The following is a 17318-nucleotide window of genomic DNA, read 5'->3' on the forward strand; positions in this document are numbered from 1 at the left end:
ACACGCCGCTTTATTTAGCGCCTAAATCTTTAATGGCATTATGATAAAGCCACCTGAGTTCAGAAAGCTGAGTTTTTAAATGGCTCATTTTATGAAAGAATTCAGGGTGCCCAGTGTTGCGATCCGTGTCAGCCATAGAAAGCAGTTCCAATTTATCTGTAGCTATTAATATTTCTGTTCGAAGCTTCACGCAAATATCCTGGTAGCTTTTCAGATCGGGATAACGTTCGTACGTGGACTCCTTTTTCCTCAAAGCCAAAAATATATCGTCGAGTTGCGTCAGGAAATTTTCGAAAGCTTGTTCCATGAGGTAATGCCATGGTGGCAACTTGCCATCACCCATATGCCCTGTTGTGGCAGTAGGGCAACCGTGAATCCTCGTATTCGGATCGGGATGCTCTTTCACATTGTCGCCATGCTTATTATTACCGTTGGAAATTGAAATAGTGCAATTTGGATGAATTGGAGGATTATGATGAACGGGTTGAAGCGAAATCACCTTCTTCAGTTTCTTCAGTTTTCCTTGTTCAACCTCGTTTATTCTGTACAAACTCATGATATCGAAAAATTTTGCAAAAAATATTTTCACATAAAATTTGAGCAACCGAAAAAACCTGTGGAATTGTCTTGTGAGCATTGATACTGTCAAGGTTTAGTTGTAAATTATATTCTCTTTGCTTTACACAAAGGTTTGATAGGCACATTAAACGGGCACATGGGATACAATCTAAGACCTTAAAAATACCTGAATTGTGCGTTCACCAAATCTTCATTTTTATTTTGACGACTTATTGCTCTGCTCACCCTAATAGAACGTGCCCTCCATGTATGCAATGAGATTCCCGCCAAACTCAGCATTTAAATTAAAATGACGTTTACAAAGTATGCTTATTCGATAATGTTGGAATGACACGATTTGTGTTTTATGTATTTTATTTTAGCGAGTTCTTATAACCTTAATTATATTTCATTGTAATTTCGAGAACCTCAAGCCCTCCAATTGCCTGATCAAAAGAAAAATTATTAGCACATTGCTAAACCTCACTTTATAAATGATTTTAAAATGTCAGACTGTCACTGTCATTTTTCTGTTGCGGGAGGGGATATCCCAATTTGTTTTTCTTCGATTTTATTCTACTTCTAAGTAATATAGGGTGAAAAGGAAGGCTTTTTTCCAGGACACAACTTCAGCAGCTCAACTAAGCCTAGTTTTATAATGTAACCATACATATTCAACGATTCTTGGTCATCCGTGTCGCCGATCAAGAAAACAAATTAGCATTTGGTAATCGGTTAGTTCATACGGTGTAGCGTATAGTTTAGTTTTTGTTCGTTAGTCACCCGCAACAGTTCACTGTGCCGTTGTGCAGCATGGTACGTGCCCCAGCATTGTCCTCCACATATACCTTCTTTATCGCTTTCTTGGTTATATATCATAATTAAGTTTCAAGTATTATTTTGACTGTTTAGTTTATTTTGACTATTCTATTAATAAATGTGACGTCTCCACGAATCGTCCTGGAATGTGTTCTTTTTAGATAGTTCCTGGAAGCTTTTGTATATAAAATGTTTTGTGGACCTAAGTAAATGTTGAATTTAGTTTATTTTTATCTTTTCTTCAGTGTTGTAGTGTAATGTGTGTTCTATTACCTCTACATTTCCAAAGTTATGTATACTTTACCTGAATAAATATTTTGAACTTAAAACTTCATTTAAGTAGATGCTAATTGGGTTCATTTTCTTCTAATAACTTGTGAAGTGGAGCAGGTTATCCACTTGTGTCAGTATGCTATTGGTGATTGTTTTCAGGCCAGTGATAACAAGATGGCAGGCGGCAGCAAGCTTGCTCTGCCTGTGAGCAGTGAAGACAACACTAGCATACTCGCTGTGATCTACAGGTTCTTTAAAAAGGTATGTATATGCTCGCTTCTAATGTTTATAAAAACATAATATCCATTGAAAAAATCCTCATTCTTGTAGCATGTAGCCACTTAATCCAACTTGTGTGCGTCAAGCTAGCGGCCTCAAAAAAAAAATGGGCACGAAAAAATAATTTGACCATACCAAAAAATAGTACTCTTATTGAAAAAAATAGTACCTGTTGTAAAAAAATTAGTACCATCACGGTTCTGGATTTATAGCCATGTTTTATTGCACTTGCTAGCTTGACGGTGAGCGAAATTTGGCGAGAGTTAACGACAAGGTCTTTCGCTTTGATTTAAACGCCAAAAAATAGTACCGAAATAGTACTCACCTCCTGCAAAAATACCGAAAGTAGTACTTCAACGGTTCCAAAGTTATAAAGGCAGTTCTTTGATCCCGCTAGCTTGACGTTTTGAAAATACCTATTATCTGGGGAACGCTTGCATACTTCAGTATGTAACTAATGTCAATAAACTCGTATGAAATAGTACTCCCAACCATCATAATTTTGATCCGATTCTCTTTGTAGAAATGTTAAAAAATCATCATAACCTATGCCATACATTTGTTGTTGATACAGTCACGTAGACAATTACATAACCTCACAATTTATTCCTAAGTATTGCCATTTTGGAGGTCTACCCTACCATTTCTTTGCACTTCAGCGCTGAAGATAGGTATTTTCAAAACGTCAAGCTAGCGGGATCAAAGAACTGCCTTTATAACTTTGGAACCGTTGAAGTACTACTTTCGGTATTTTTGCAGGGGGTGAGTACTATTTCGGTACTATTTTTTGGCGTTTAAATCAAAGCGAAAGACCTTGTCGTTAACTCTCGCCAAATTTCGCTCACCGTCAAGCTAGCAAGTGCAATAAAACATGGCTATAAATCCAGAACCGTGATGGTACTAATTTTTTTACAACAGGTACCATTTTTTTCAATAAGAGTACTATTTTTTGGTATGGTCAAATTATTTTTTCGTGCCCATTTTTTTTTTGAGGCCGCTAGCTTGACGCACACTCCAACTTGTACTTATGGATTTTAATGTCAATTGCTAAAAGATTAATGCCACATTCTGAAAAAGGAGGCACTGCCCTAAAGGTCAACAGTTATAGTATAACTACAGCAGTATAATGGTACAAATAGATATCTTTATATAACTATTCAAAGTTTACCAATGAACTATTAACATAAAATAACAAATACTTTATTGCACAAACAGGAAAATACAAACTACTACTATTGTTACTTATTATTACACTTATTATTTTACTTATTTAAATTTATCACATGAAAGGAATTCATCATAAACAAATGTTAAACTGGTAAAACCGGTTTAGTAATGAAATCATTCGTTTTTTTAACACATGTAAATCAAATTCTATCTTAATTTATATACTCTGTGGTTCTATATACTAATAAAATTAATTTAATATTCAAATTAGCCACACAAATGCATGATGCATCTGGCATGCATTATCTATGAAGGTGACGCAACAGGAGATTGTAATTTTTTTGTTAGGCAGTTATGACATCACTGCCTTTGCCTTGAACAACAAGAGCCTACTTCTGTCTGACTCACTATTACCCACTTGACCTTCAGTTATTCATCTTTAAAGTTTATCAAGGTCTGGGACATCCTTTTTATAAACCGTTTATTTATCTTAATCTATGTACATTGGAATATTTGATTCATGGTTCTTTTTTATATAATTTAATTATTTTATTTTAATTAGGTTTTCAGTTCAAAATTCACAAGCAACTTTTGTTATAGAATAATTATTATGTTAGATACATTATATTTTCTAGTGATTTACAATTGAAATCCATTTTTTATTAGAACAAATTGGCCACCCACATGCATACAGAGTTATCAAAAAAGTAAAAACAATTATAATAAGCAATCATGTGAATGAGTAACTTGTTAACTATGCAGCTAGACTAATGGGTATCCATATACGTGTATATGTGTACCTACTTGCCAATGTAAACCAGCTAATGATAAGAATGATGTCATAGTTACTGAAAATATTCCCACTGGGCAGGAAATGTTATACTTTTGTGACTGGGCACTGCTGTGAATATTTTGAAGGACATCTGATCTTTTTGTAATATAAAAATAGCCTTTAAAATTATCCTTGTAACATCGCTTGCCTTTAAAGTTATCCTTGTAAATATGTGACTGTAAAATCCGTGACCAATGTGCATTCCTTACATGAATATTAATAATGGAAATTCTAACAGTGTATATGTTTATCTAACGATGATTCAGATACTTATATAGCTGATTGATTATAACATATTATAGCCTAAGTGCTAATATATATTATGTACTACGTCAAGGCAATTAATAACAAAGCTGACACTGCCGACTGCGCTTCTTCAATGGCACAATGCCAGCATTTCTCTTCATAGGTATCGATGGCAACGCTGCCGTAAGTAATAATCCCGCTGGCACTTTAACAACGATAACAATCTATATTCAAGTACATTTTTCTTGTGCGTTGACGTCGATCATTTCGGTTGTGACGTAGAATGACGAAGAAGTACCCGGGTTCTTTAATAAATTGAATGCGTCGAGCTGCTTCTGATCCCGATCGTATAACAAAAATAGTAAGGTGATCCGTGCTTCGGAAGGCACGTTAAGCCGTTGGTCCCGGTTATTACTTACTGATGTAAGTACGTAGACGTTACATGAGCCATGTCAGGGGCCTTTGGCGGCTCAATAGTAACCCTACGACCAGGGTTGATGAGGTTGGTACTCCACCTCACAACCCACACGATAGAAGAAGAAGAAATAGGTACTTAATAGTATTATGCGAACTCCACTCCCACATTTAACCGTTCAATTGGTTGTGTGGTATTTTGATTATGACATGTACCTACTTTAATATAAATACTTGTCCTATTATACATACATCTACCTTATGTATGAGGTAGCACATTACGTATTCGTCAATATAAACTATTTTCTGTTACAATGATATAAATCATCTTAAATGGTTATTGTACGTGTTAAGTGGCGTATCGTAACGACGTATTGCACATTTCTTACATAAAATTAAAATCATTCGGATAAAATGATGAAAGTATGTAAACTTGATTACTCGATTAACTCTTTGCAATTATCTCTATAACTAATCTAAATATATAAAAGGAGAAACTGACTGACTCACTGACTGACATATCAACGCACAGCCTAAACGGCTAAACGTAGGCACTTGAAATTTGGAAGGGACGTAGCTTAGGTATCGTAGAGGTGCACTAAGAAAGGAATTCCCGAAATTCCCACGGGAACGGGAGTTAGCGGGAAAAAAATGTTGTATAAAAAATCTAAACCACAAGTTAGACACTTGAAATTTGGCATGCAGGTACCTTAGTAAACTTAAAGCTTAGTTGCAACAGGATATTGCAAAATTCCCACGGGAACGGAAGTTAGCGGGAAAAAACATTTGTATGAAAAAATCTAAACCGCGTAAGATACGAGTAGATGTTTTCAATCTAGCATGCATGCATACCTTAGTAAATATAAAGTTTAGTTATGTCTGTATTTTGAAAAATGGGAGTTAGCGGGAAAAAAAATGTTGTATGAAAAAATCTATACTGCATAAGTTAGATGCTTGAAATTTGACATGCACTCCCACACACACAAAGATCTCTCTTTTGTAACACGCGACGCGGTCGAAGTCGCGGGCAAAAGCTAGTCTGATATATGGCTCTAAGATGTCGGCTGAAGCATAGGGCGTGAGTGGTCCTGCACTGGAAGCGATTAAAAACATGAAAAACGTTCCAGCGCTTATATCCCCGGGCATGGCGTAAAAATTGAGAGAGGAATACAATACAATACAAATATACTTTATTGCACCAAAATAAAATGAAATATTTACAAAAGACTCTTAACTAGGTACAGGGGAAATGGCGGCATTATCGCTTAAAGAGATTTCTTCCAGACAACCATAAGGCGTGAAATATGTATACCTACACACACAAGGTTATAATAGTACACACAAAATATCTCACGAGTCACATTATAAACATCACCACAACACACTTTATTACAAAAACAGAACCATTTACAATTTTAAAAAGGAAAAGAAAAAGGGAGGGATTATGTATGCCTTTTCGTTAGAAACGACGACGATGGACGATTATACCTAAGAGCGATGGGCTGATAGTCTTTTACCATACGGTTCATCATTCATCATCTTTGGACTGAGTATCAAAAGTCGCTGTAAGTTGCCTTCGGTAAATTTGTACGGGCGGGTAATTTATGTATGTAAACTGAAGTAAGTACCTTGTTGCAGGTGTCAATAGTGGGAGCAGTATACCTAGTGGGGTACATGCAATGGAGCGTGGCGTGGCTGATTGGGCCGGTAATCCTGTCGGTGGTGCGCGACCAGTGGCGGCGCGAGAACCAGTACCGCCGGAACCTGGCCAAGGCGGCCGCCACGTCCTCCGAGAAAGACGTCGTCCTTGCAAGGCTGGATGATCTGCCCTCTTGGGTGAGTCTTCTAATATTACCAATAATTACACTACTGGCAGTGTCCCACGATTTCCGCGTGGTCTTCTCTTGTCGCGGCATTCTAATACAGTCCGTCTCTAAAAAGTAGTAGTACTCTGTGTTCATCACTGGGTTTCGATCTACGTTCCAATTTCTCAAATGACTCTTTTTTGTGTAATTTTCATATGTTCATTTACATTTAATTCTAAACATTATTTAAATATTTGTATACCTATTTGTAGGTGGAACGTAGAGAACTAACTATAACCTAAACCTGTAACATCAATTTTATGTACCTAAGTTCAATGCAAATAAATAATCTGAATCTGAATCGGTCCAGCAGTTCAGGTTTAAAAGATACGAACATACTGCGCCAAACACATGTTATTCGCTATAAATGTTTATATAAGGACAAGATAACGATCATACGAACGTTAAAACGAGAAAAATGTACGGGTGTTTGGCTTTCTTCTTACCTATTCATGTAATACGAATAACTCAAAATGTAATGAACCAAGTAAGGTAACAGTAAACACGTGACTCACGCAATTTCTCACTCGGATTTTGCACGGTACGCTGTTGTCGGTGTTCTACTTCCGTCTACTTGCAACCTTGAACGTTTACAGGGCAATTATACGTGGCCATTAAACAAAATGTAAACATTCCATGATTTAGCACTAACATCAAAAATAATGACCTCGTAGCCTAGTTGTTAATAAAATTTAATAAACAGTGACCCATCCATTCTTCCATTTTGTATCAATCAACAAAGGTAAGCAGTGGGTCGGTCATCGTTTATTAGCTTTTATTCTCACATTTTGACTTCATCCATGCTTTGGAGGATAAGCATTAATATTTTCACACATTTACGCCACAAGATAGATGGTAGAATCGTCTCTACTATTATCACTTTATATGTATAAGTTCTTATTGTCATAACATACTTATCATATGAAATCTATAAGACCTCGAAATCTAGGCTTTAATTAATGATTTGCAATGTATTGCAGGTGTTCTTCCCGGATGTTGAACGAGCTGAATGGCTAAACAGAGTAAGTGAACTTCGTTTCATCCGCCTATACGTTATACATTATAATATACATGTGTACCTGTAATACGTGTGTACCTGTAACTGGAGCACATATACAAAAACTAATTTAAGACTTGCATTTTATAACTTTATAATATGTGTACTGTTGGTATACCTATCTAAATAAATAAATAAATACATGCATCATTGACTTCTATTACACCCATTATAACTTGCTGGAATGTAGGGCTCGAACGACAGATTTTCCTTTCTATCGACCCTTCCAGCTTCATTAACTTGTTTCCATGCCGAGAGCTTGACGCTCCCTGTCAACCGAACGATGCCAGATCTCTATAAGTTCAGGTATTTTTAAATTCTTGCATCAGGAGGACAATTCCTCCTATCATCATTTGAAAAAGGAGTGTTATATACATACAAGTGAAGCTAATAAAAGCGCTTCAACTATTGTTATGGACGATACACTGACCCCTTGTCACCGTGAGGTTCATCATATCCATTTTAGGACTTCGTATCAATGGTGACTGCAAGTTGTCTTTGATTACTATTGCTGTATGTATGTACATATATACATATGTGTTCTACTATAAGTGTTGTGACTTTGAGGTGCCTAGCGATATCTAAGGAACTAACTGAATGAATCTGAATACCTCCCACTCTACATCCATTCAGTTGCTCAATTTGTCTTAATTCATTTGACCTCAAACCATGAGTACTACGTTTTAATAATCTGCAACATTTGTTCAACCATTTGCCAGGAATTTCATTGAATCTCTGGCTACTACCTCGTTCATTAAGTCCATTCAACGTTTCAATAAATGGTCTAATACAGACCATTGTCATGTGTACTATGGCGTCGCAATTGGTTTTTGATTCTTCTTTTTATTACGACAATTTTAATACCATATAACATGTGAACTGCTATATCGACACAACAACAGAATATTATGTTATCATAATGAGCTAAGACATTGAAGTGTTAGAATCTGTGCCGCCGAAGTCTCACGTAAATGTTTACGTACTTATATATGTAGTAGGACCCCGGGACCTTCACTTTGCTTCGGGATCACGGAATAATATAACTTTACGGACTATTTTAAACAATGTTCACATCGGCAATCGAAACCCACATACTGAGCCGAACGCACAAACCATTGGAACACAGACGCCGGTAAACTGATTGTCAGTTTTGACGAACGAAGAATATGAGTGGATAAATTAATTTACACGTTCCGGGCTACGTTTACAAGCAATATCTCGATTCCAAAAATGACATTGAGATTCCTTTAATTTTTCATTCCGTTTAGCTAATGATCCGTGGCGTGCGTCCGTGTTAACTAACCTTCAATGTGAACATTACTAGATCCTGCTACAAGTATGGCCCAACGTGAACCACTACGCGCGCAGCCTGCTGAAGGACGCGATCGAGCCCGCCGTGGCCGAGAGTCTCGCCAACTACAAGCTCAACGGGTTCAAGTTCGAGCGCATGATCCTCGGCACTATTGTAAGTTTATTGTACTATTTGTTTTCTATTTATAGTAGCAGCAATAGTAGCGAGATACGTACGGCTCGCTTAGTGCGACTAGTCATACCGACCGATTGAAGGGCGTACGGAGTATACTTCACTACTCTACGGGTTACTAAAAAAGTAAAAATCTTTATTCTAGAGGAAATAAAGATCTTTACTTTTTTTTTTACTTTACTTACTGGAGAAACATTAAGTTTCTAATACGTGGATAAGGTGATTAATTATACATGTACTTATGAGAAAATATCATACACCTATTGTTAACATATCATTTATAATTGTTTATTATTCCATGAAAATAAATAAATAAAGTGAGTTTTGTATATTAAATGGCGCAGGAGTCGAGCCCAGGACAAAATCGAAATAGACTACTGGTCGATATACCTCAACTGTCGCTGTCACTAAATAGTATTTTAATATTGAATACTTAACAATTTTTATCAGATATAGTATATTTTTTTGCCGTATGCTATTCACATATTTTCAATTTATTTTGTTATCAGACTATCATGGCATTTATAACCTGCACGTCGTTTAATCTCCTTTACTTCCAGATAAAGGTGTTTTTGCTTTATATGGTTTCGTACCGACAAGGCCAAAAACGACTCAGGTAAAACTGCGTTATTCGGCTGCATGTTACAAATGCTATCAACTTGAAAAGGATTACCAAAAAAATATCATTTTTGTTAAGGATTTATAAACAAATATTGTGGTGTAAGTTTTTTTTTTTGACGTGACTTATTGTAGGTTTGCCGCAGATGGCATTAACAACTTGGCCGGAATGTGGTGTAAGTGTAGTGTAATACATTGTATTGGATACATACACAACATAAAGGACCATTACAATATGATACCAGAACTACTATGGCCTTATTGATAAACAGCAATCTCATCCAGACAACCTTAGGGTGAAACAAATTAATATACACTGAATAGGAATAATATTTAGTACGTGTTAATTCGATATGTGACGGATTTCTCTGTAAAACTAAACCAGGAGGCGTGTAAAATCAGACCTGTTTAAGGCCTTAGGAGGGCAGATCAGAAATTAATGGATATCTACTAATATAATGTACTCTATGTGAGCGGGTCCAACTCGTACTTGACTAGGTTTTAGGCTGCGTTTCCAATGACGCGGAGCTGTGCGGAGAGAAGCGGACCAATCACCGTGAGGGAGAGAGTGACAGAGCGTCTTCGTTTTTCGCTCTCTCGAACGCTGTGATTGGTCAAATCCGCACTTCTCCGCCCATCTCCGCGTCAGTGGAAACCCGGCCTTACAGCGTGTCATTTGTCGCAGGCGCCTCGTATCGGTGGAGTGAAGGTGTATGACAAGAATCTCTCGAGGAATGAAATCATCATGGACGTGGATTTATTGTAAGTGTTACACGGTTTGCTTTGCCATGACCACATTATTTTTTAATGTGTTTATTATCGTAATTCACGTGTTTTACACTGTTGCCTATACATAATGTGTACGTAATTTGTTATGTAATAAATTAATAGTCTTCTTCTATTGTGTGGGTTGTGAGGTGTATTACCAATCTCATCAAACTGGTGTCAGGGTTACTATTGAGCCGCCAAAGGCCCCTGACATGTCCCATGTAACGACTACGTACTTACATCGGTAAGTAGTAACCGGGACCAACTTTTTAACGTGTCTTCCGAAGCACGGATCGTCTTACTTCCGGACAATCAGGTGATCACCCTGTAATCTCCTAACAAAACTAGGGACCACAACGTGATTTTTGTGATATGTCCCCACCGGGATTCGAACCCGGGACCTCCGGGTCGTGAACCCAACGCTTAACCACTGGACCACGGAGTAGTTGTAATATACACTTCTCATCAAAAAAATCGAAACACTTCCGTTTTCATTGTTTCTGTCCGAATTTAACACAAAAAAGAATTCATACGATGAAAAAAAATACATAAATGTATAGCTGGCAGTTTGGCCATTACAGTAATAAGCGAAAATTCTAAATTCAAAATTAGAATTTCATTTGTTTATCTTATAAACGAAATGAATCACTGTTTTGAGACAAATGTGTGTTTAGGGTTGGAGTACATTTAGCGTTTAAAAACTAAAAATTGGCGCCTATCCTTAAACTTTTTGTTTTTTATTTCAATACTGTGACTTTGGGACGTCTGAAAAAAGGTTTTTTTTTCTAAAACGTATGGATACTTCGCCCACAGAAGCCGCCCAACTTGTGGCATTGCTGGATTCTGGCCTTAGTCAGCGTGTTGTGGCTGCAAGACTGCATCTAAGCCTGTCATCTGTTCATAGAGTCTATAAACGTTATCGGGAGACTTGTTTGTTCACGCGCCGTTCAGGATCTGGCAGGAATCGGGTCACTTCTGAGCGAGATGATCGATTTATTGTAACAACTTCTTTAAGAAATCGACGCCTTAACGCTTTTCAACTGCAGCAGCGGCTTCGTGTTGTACGAAGGGTGGCTGTAAGTGACTCTACAATTAGAAGAAGGTTGAAGGATCGTGGACTGGTACCGCATAAGCCAGCAAATGGGCCGAAATTAACTGCAGACCATCGAAGAGCGCGCCTTAACTTTGCACGTGAGCACCTAAATTGGTCATACCTACAGTGGAGCAAAGTTCTCTTTTCTGATGAGTGTAAAATTATGCTGTATGGTAACGACGGAAGGAACAAGGTCTACAGAAGAGACGGAGAACGCTATGCACAATGCTGCATTGAAGAAAAGGTCAGCTATGGTGGCGGTTCGTGGACGGTTTGGGGAGGAATCAGCGCCGACGGTAAGACAGAGCTTGCTTTCGTGTCTGGGCCACGTCTGCCTGCACTAAACTGTCATCGGTACGTCGAAGAGTGTCTCGAGCCTCATGTGATGCTCTATGCACATTTTATTGGCAACGGCTTCATATTCATGCACGACAATGCTAGGGCTCACACCGCGGGCGTCGTACGAGATTATCTTAACGAAGTCGATATCTCTATTATGGAATGGCCAGCAAGAAGCCCGGACATGAATCCCATTGAACATCTGTGGGATGAATTAAAGAGACGAATTCGAGCAAGAGATCCTGCCCCAGAAACACTTAGCCAGCTGCAAGATGCAATCCAAGAGGAATGGGACAATATACCACAGCATGTGATCGTGACTCTCATCCGATCGATGAAGAACCGTATGGAAGCAGTAATTAGAGCTCGGGGAGGGAATACAAGTTATTAAATAAACGTTTTTTAGCTTTTTTTTCATTTACGTGTGTTGTTTTATCCATTTCCTTTATACTCCATACGGAATAAAAATGACTCATTTAACAAAATACGAAACCTATGAAAAATTCATTTAAATTTAGAACATTAACATTAAGATTTGATAAGCTCATATTACTCACTATTAAACGACATTTAACATTTATTCCTAAATGTACACATTTTTCTGATAATCCTGACAAAACGTAAACTTGCAAGGTGTTTCGATTTTTTTGATGAGAAGTGTATAAGAGTGGTAAACTGCCCGCAAACATTATTTTCTTTAATAGCTATTCCCATTAGATATGTTATTTTATTTCAGTTATGCCGGGGACTGTGACATATCCTTCGTCCTTCAACGCATTCGCGGTGGCATCAAAGATCTTCAGGTAAACAATAGTTGTCGTGAGTGCATACATCGATATCGCAAAGCAAAAACCAATCCGTGCTGAATTTTGTTGAAGACCTGACAATACAAGAAAAAGCAAAAAATATAATAAAAAATGTCATATCAATGCCAATGAGGTCGCTCCAAGAAGCCCGTCATTAACAGTGGTCCAATATTGGTAACTTTACCCTAATTTCGCAATTCAATGCGATAATTTAAGAAAGGTTCGTGTGGGGGCCATAGAAACCCTTGTTGATGCAACCGCTTTTTCTCCCAGATCCACGGCATGGTCCGCGTGGTGATGAAGCCGCTGATCAGCAAGATGCCGCTGGTGGGCGGGCTGCAGGTGTTCTTCCTCAACAACCCCAACATCGACTTCAACCTCGTCGGCGCCGCGGACGTGCTGGACATGCCCGGATTTAGGTAACATTTACAGACAAAGTTTTTAAGTTTCGCATTATAGCGTAGGTGCATAGGGCAGCTGTAAAAATAGTACATTGTCTTAGTATATCTCTTTTACACTAAGCTGTAAAGAGTATCTTTCTGTCCGGCTGTCGTAGGGCCCATACTAAGGCGCAAATAGTAGGTACAGTACTGTATTCGTACATCATAAATCTCTGCTGACCACAGGCCTCCCCTCAATCAACCGGCGAGAATACTCGCTGCTCACGTGCGGGTTGGTGGAGGTGATTTTAAGGCTAATAGCCGACGGATTAAAGTGCCCTCCGAAACACGGAATCATCTTACTTTTTCGGACAATCAGATGATTCAAGCCTGCAAAGTCCTTGCCAAACAAAGGACAGTCTCACAAAGTGATTTCGACAATGTTTCCATCGGGAATCGAACCCGGACCTCCAGATCGTGAGCCTAACATTGTAACCACTAGAAAACGGAGGCTGTGTATTCATAAATTTTTGCTAAATTAATATAATTCAGTTTTGTATGAAACACCATTAGGTATGCTTGTTTTCTTGGTCAATATTGGTAAAGATCTATTTTGAATCACTTGAATTTTGATCGCTTATTAAAAATGTATCCTGATAGAAGTCGATGAATTCTTTGACAGCCTGTCTGCTACATACCTATAAGTTCTGACTAGGCTATCACTATTGCATGAAGTTATCAGCATGTGGCGTAAGAGGCTTTACATAGCATTCAAGTAATATTCTAGCTGTTTGTTTCAGCGACATCCTCCGGCGGTGCATAGTGGAGCAGGTGGCCAAGATGATGGTGCTCCCCAACAAGTTGCCTATCAAACTCAGCAATGAGATACCCACTGTGGACCTGCGCATGCCCGAGCCTGAGGTAATACCGCTAATACAAACCCAAAAAAACCTTTGGAGAATGTAAGCAATTAACGAAGTTAGAAGCATATACAAAAATAAGTATTTAATAAAAAAAACAATTGGGCAAATGTTTTTGCGTGTAGCTATGCTTGTAAATAAATCATTTTTTTCTTGTTACAGGGCGTTCTGAGAATTCATCTAGTCCAAGCACAAAATCTTATGAAAAAGGATGTTTCCATGTTGGGTAAGTCTTGCTTTTGTTTAAAATCCTGAGTCAACCTTCTTTTTTTATTGTTATAGTGTAGAATTATATTCTCAAAGTCAAATTCTTTCGTCTCTCTTCTTCTAATGATTTTATCCCCCGTTGGGATGTGGGGGTTACTCGGGAGTAACAGGAGTAACAGATTTCCACTCCTCACGATCTTTTGCAGCCTCTGTAGCTCCCATGACACGCCGAGAGTTTTTATTCCCGGTCAACCGAGTGTCGCCAGATCTCTTTGGGCCGCCCCTTTTGCGTTTTCCACGCGCACACCAGGTAGAGTTCGTTGGGACGGGTGTTCCCCAGGTCTTCTAAGGACATGACCAATCCACCGTCATTTCCGTCTAAATTATTTCGGCTATGCTGAAAAACTAATCGTTTACTTTTTAAATGTGCAACGTAGGTAAGGGTAAGTCGGACCCGTACGCGATCATAACAGTGGGCGCGCAGCAGTGGAAGACCAAACACATCGATAACGACGTCAACCCACGCTGGGAGTACTGGTGCGAGGTGAGAAAACACCCTTTGCTATCTCCTACTCTTTTTTACTCTACTTCTCTATTATCTTTTTCTATCTTTAGTAGGTTGGTTAAACGTTATATTCTAAACATTTTTTAATAAATTATGTCTATGTAGTACTGATGAATTCGACTGGCTAGCTAACAGAGATGGCGCATTAAAAAAAGACGTTTTAGCCTTTATTTCTTAATATCAGAGATCATCAATGAAATTGATTAATTTGTATTGTTTGTAATTTAGAAAAGTATAAACCTTCTCTGTTAACTCGGCACATCAGTTTTTTTCTCTTTACAGTCTTAAGCACATCTAAACAAAGCTTACGATGTGCTCGCTTTTAGGTATTTATTTAATCTGGTTTTGGTCCTCAGTGAGTATACTGCACAGTGCTCTGTTTGCTCTCATTTCTGGTCAAAACATTGGGCATGTTACACTCGCATTTGAATTTCTCAATGTGACGAGATTCGCAAGATACATTTGATGTACCATCATTTTCTTTTCAAAATTACGAATGATATTTTTTATTTGTATTGTAATGACAAGACTGGACTATGATATTTCGATTTTGTAACTGGTAAGATTGTATTTTGGGGACGTTAGTTACATAAATCGTTCTGCCTTATTTAAATTCTCAACGTAATGATACTTATTCTAAGCGTGGCTATTTGAATTTTACATATACCTATAATAATTGACATTAAATATGTGAAAAGATAATAATATTAATAAATAGTCTTGTTATTACAAGTGTAAGAAACCAGTCATGAGGAATGAGCATGAGCATAATCCAATGCACCAGTGGTAACCAGCAATAGTGTTCGTAACATTCATAATATTTTCTTTAGTTATAGTTTTCATTGTATTTCCGTTACTTTTTATCGACATATTTCTATAAATCAAATATCGATTTCTTAGAATACAACCAAAATAAAATGCTACGAACACAAGTGCTAAGAGCGTTTACAATTCTATTTTGTGATTTGTCTTTGTAAATAACAAACATTTATAGATTTTCATATGTGTTAATATGACGAATTGTAAGCTTTCTTCGGACTTACGTTTTAACATCTCCCTAAATTACTTAAATAAATTATTTTCGAATGTGGTTTTCCGGTGATTTTTTTAACTTTCCAAATACAACTAAAACTACTTTTTTAAGGGGTTATTTGGTTTTTCGTCTAACTCTAAATACGTATAGAAATTTTTAAATTAATAAATGCTTGTAGTTAAACAGCCACTATCGCTTTCAAGCAAGCGAGTCGCGGATCGCGTACTCGAGGCGTGAGTGAAGACAATAGGTGTGAATTTGATTTTGTTTTCCTATTATGTTTGCGTGGCCGCGTGGGGCAGGCGCGTATAATGTCAGTGGGGCAGGCGTTGGAGGTGGAAGTGTTCGACAAGGACGAGGGCAACAACGACGATAAGCTCGGCAGGTAAGTACTACGAGCACACTCTTCCTTTTCATTACAATAATGCAAAAAAACTCTTTAAAGTCTTAAAGCAATGTACAGATTATTTAGTACACCTCTTATTGCGCGATCCTGGTGCAGAAAAAACTCCAACCACACGGTTTTTAAAACAAAGGAATTTGATTACTGTATGTCATGATTTAGAGTCCTGTTACATGATTTTATAATAGGTTTTTTTAATACTTATTTTACTTTTCTTGAAAGCTTTTTCTCTTATCAAAAAATTGAGACGAGAATGTGCAAGTGGTAAATCAAGAAAAGAGACTTTTTTTGCATTATCGCGGTGATGAGGAAGCATCGAGTTTAAGGCCACATGGGGGTGGACAGCGGCGGGCAGCGGGCGGAGCTTGCGTGTTAACACAGGAAACACTAGATATGCACAGGGCAATGGTATCAGTAGGCGCTGTATATCAACTCATGCTTACACTTACATGTATATTCCATGCATTACCATTAACGCGGAAATGAGATGATGTACCAAGATAAATGCTGAGTTTTCAGAACATCCGGGCTTGCAATGGAGAGAACAAATCATACCCGTGTGGTTGCCCATATAACACAGATTTTCATAAACATCTAAAAAGCATCTTGGAATTCATTATAATGTGCAAAAAGTGTATCATCTCATATCAAGACCACAATATTTTAAACCGCTTTTACGCCTAGTTTATGCACTTTGTTGAAAGATATCCTAGACGCTAATCGGTGAAGGTAAGTCGTAGAATATTTTTTTATTTTATACTTCACGTGTTTTGTGTAAATTCTGCATTTGTAAAGTTGTAGTGTTACAATAATATTAGCTAGAAATAATCAACATTACGCGTTTGATTTTTAAATAAACAACACAGTGATACAATATTTGTCAGCAATGTCGATAGGTGTGTTCAAATTTCATACTACAAAATTATTTTTTATAGGAATGGACAGAATGTTTTGAGCCTGTCAAAGTATTCTATATAGGTTTGGCAATGGTGATTAATGTTGTGATTTGTCCGAAGGCGATAATAAGTTCACGGGAGAGCCAGACGTTGCAGTGCGAGCTGTGGGACTGGGACCCGGGAATGGGAATACAGAACGATGATTATCTCGGCAGGTCCGTCTAGCCACCAGTACCCCCGTTTAATATTTACTTCGTAACATGATTTTTATTATCACCTCTAGTGCCCATTTTAGTG

General features: G+C 37.7%; 1 protein-coding gene across 4 annotated transcripts in view; it reads left to right on the forward strand.

Annotated features, from left to right (window-relative positions):
* Positions 1-1089: 1089 nt before the first annotated feature.
* The window catches only part of LOC126381935 (extended synaptotagmin-2-A), a 32717-nt gene continuing 16488 nt past the window's right edge, over positions 1090-17318 (forward strand). The window contains exons 1-12 of one of the 4 annotated variants that reach the window (XM_050031508.1): positions 1090-1374; positions 1810-1911; positions 6227-6424; positions 7434-7475; positions 8835-8975; positions 10297-10373; positions 12548-12614; positions 12891-13036; positions 13798-13918; positions 14080-14143; positions 14562-14668; positions 16025-16107. In XM_050031508.1, coding sequence (XP_049887465.1) covers positions 1372-1374; positions 1810-1911; positions 6227-6424; positions 7434-7475; positions 8835-8975; positions 10297-10373; positions 12548-12614; positions 12891-13036; positions 13798-13918; positions 14080-14143; positions 14562-14668; positions 16025-16107 — 1151 coding nt within the window. In that variant the 5' untranslated portion in view covers positions 1090-1371. Of the gene's footprint in view, positions 1375-1809; positions 1912-6226; positions 6425-7433; positions 7476-8834; positions 8976-10296; positions 10374-12547; positions 12615-12890; positions 13037-13797; positions 13919-14079; positions 14144-14561; positions 14669-16024; positions 16108-17141; positions 17237-17318 lie in introns of all 4 variants that reach the window. The other 3 variants (XM_050031507.1, XM_050031510.1, XM_050031511.1) reach the window with 3 other exon arrangements.

Source organism: Pectinophora gossypiella, chromosome 3 (genome assembly GCF_024362695.1).
Source record: "Pectinophora gossypiella chromosome 3, ilPecGoss1.1, whole genome shotgun sequence".
Lineage (NCBI taxonomy): Eukaryota > Metazoa > Arthropoda > Insecta > Lepidoptera > Gelechiidae > Pectinophora > Pectinophora gossypiella.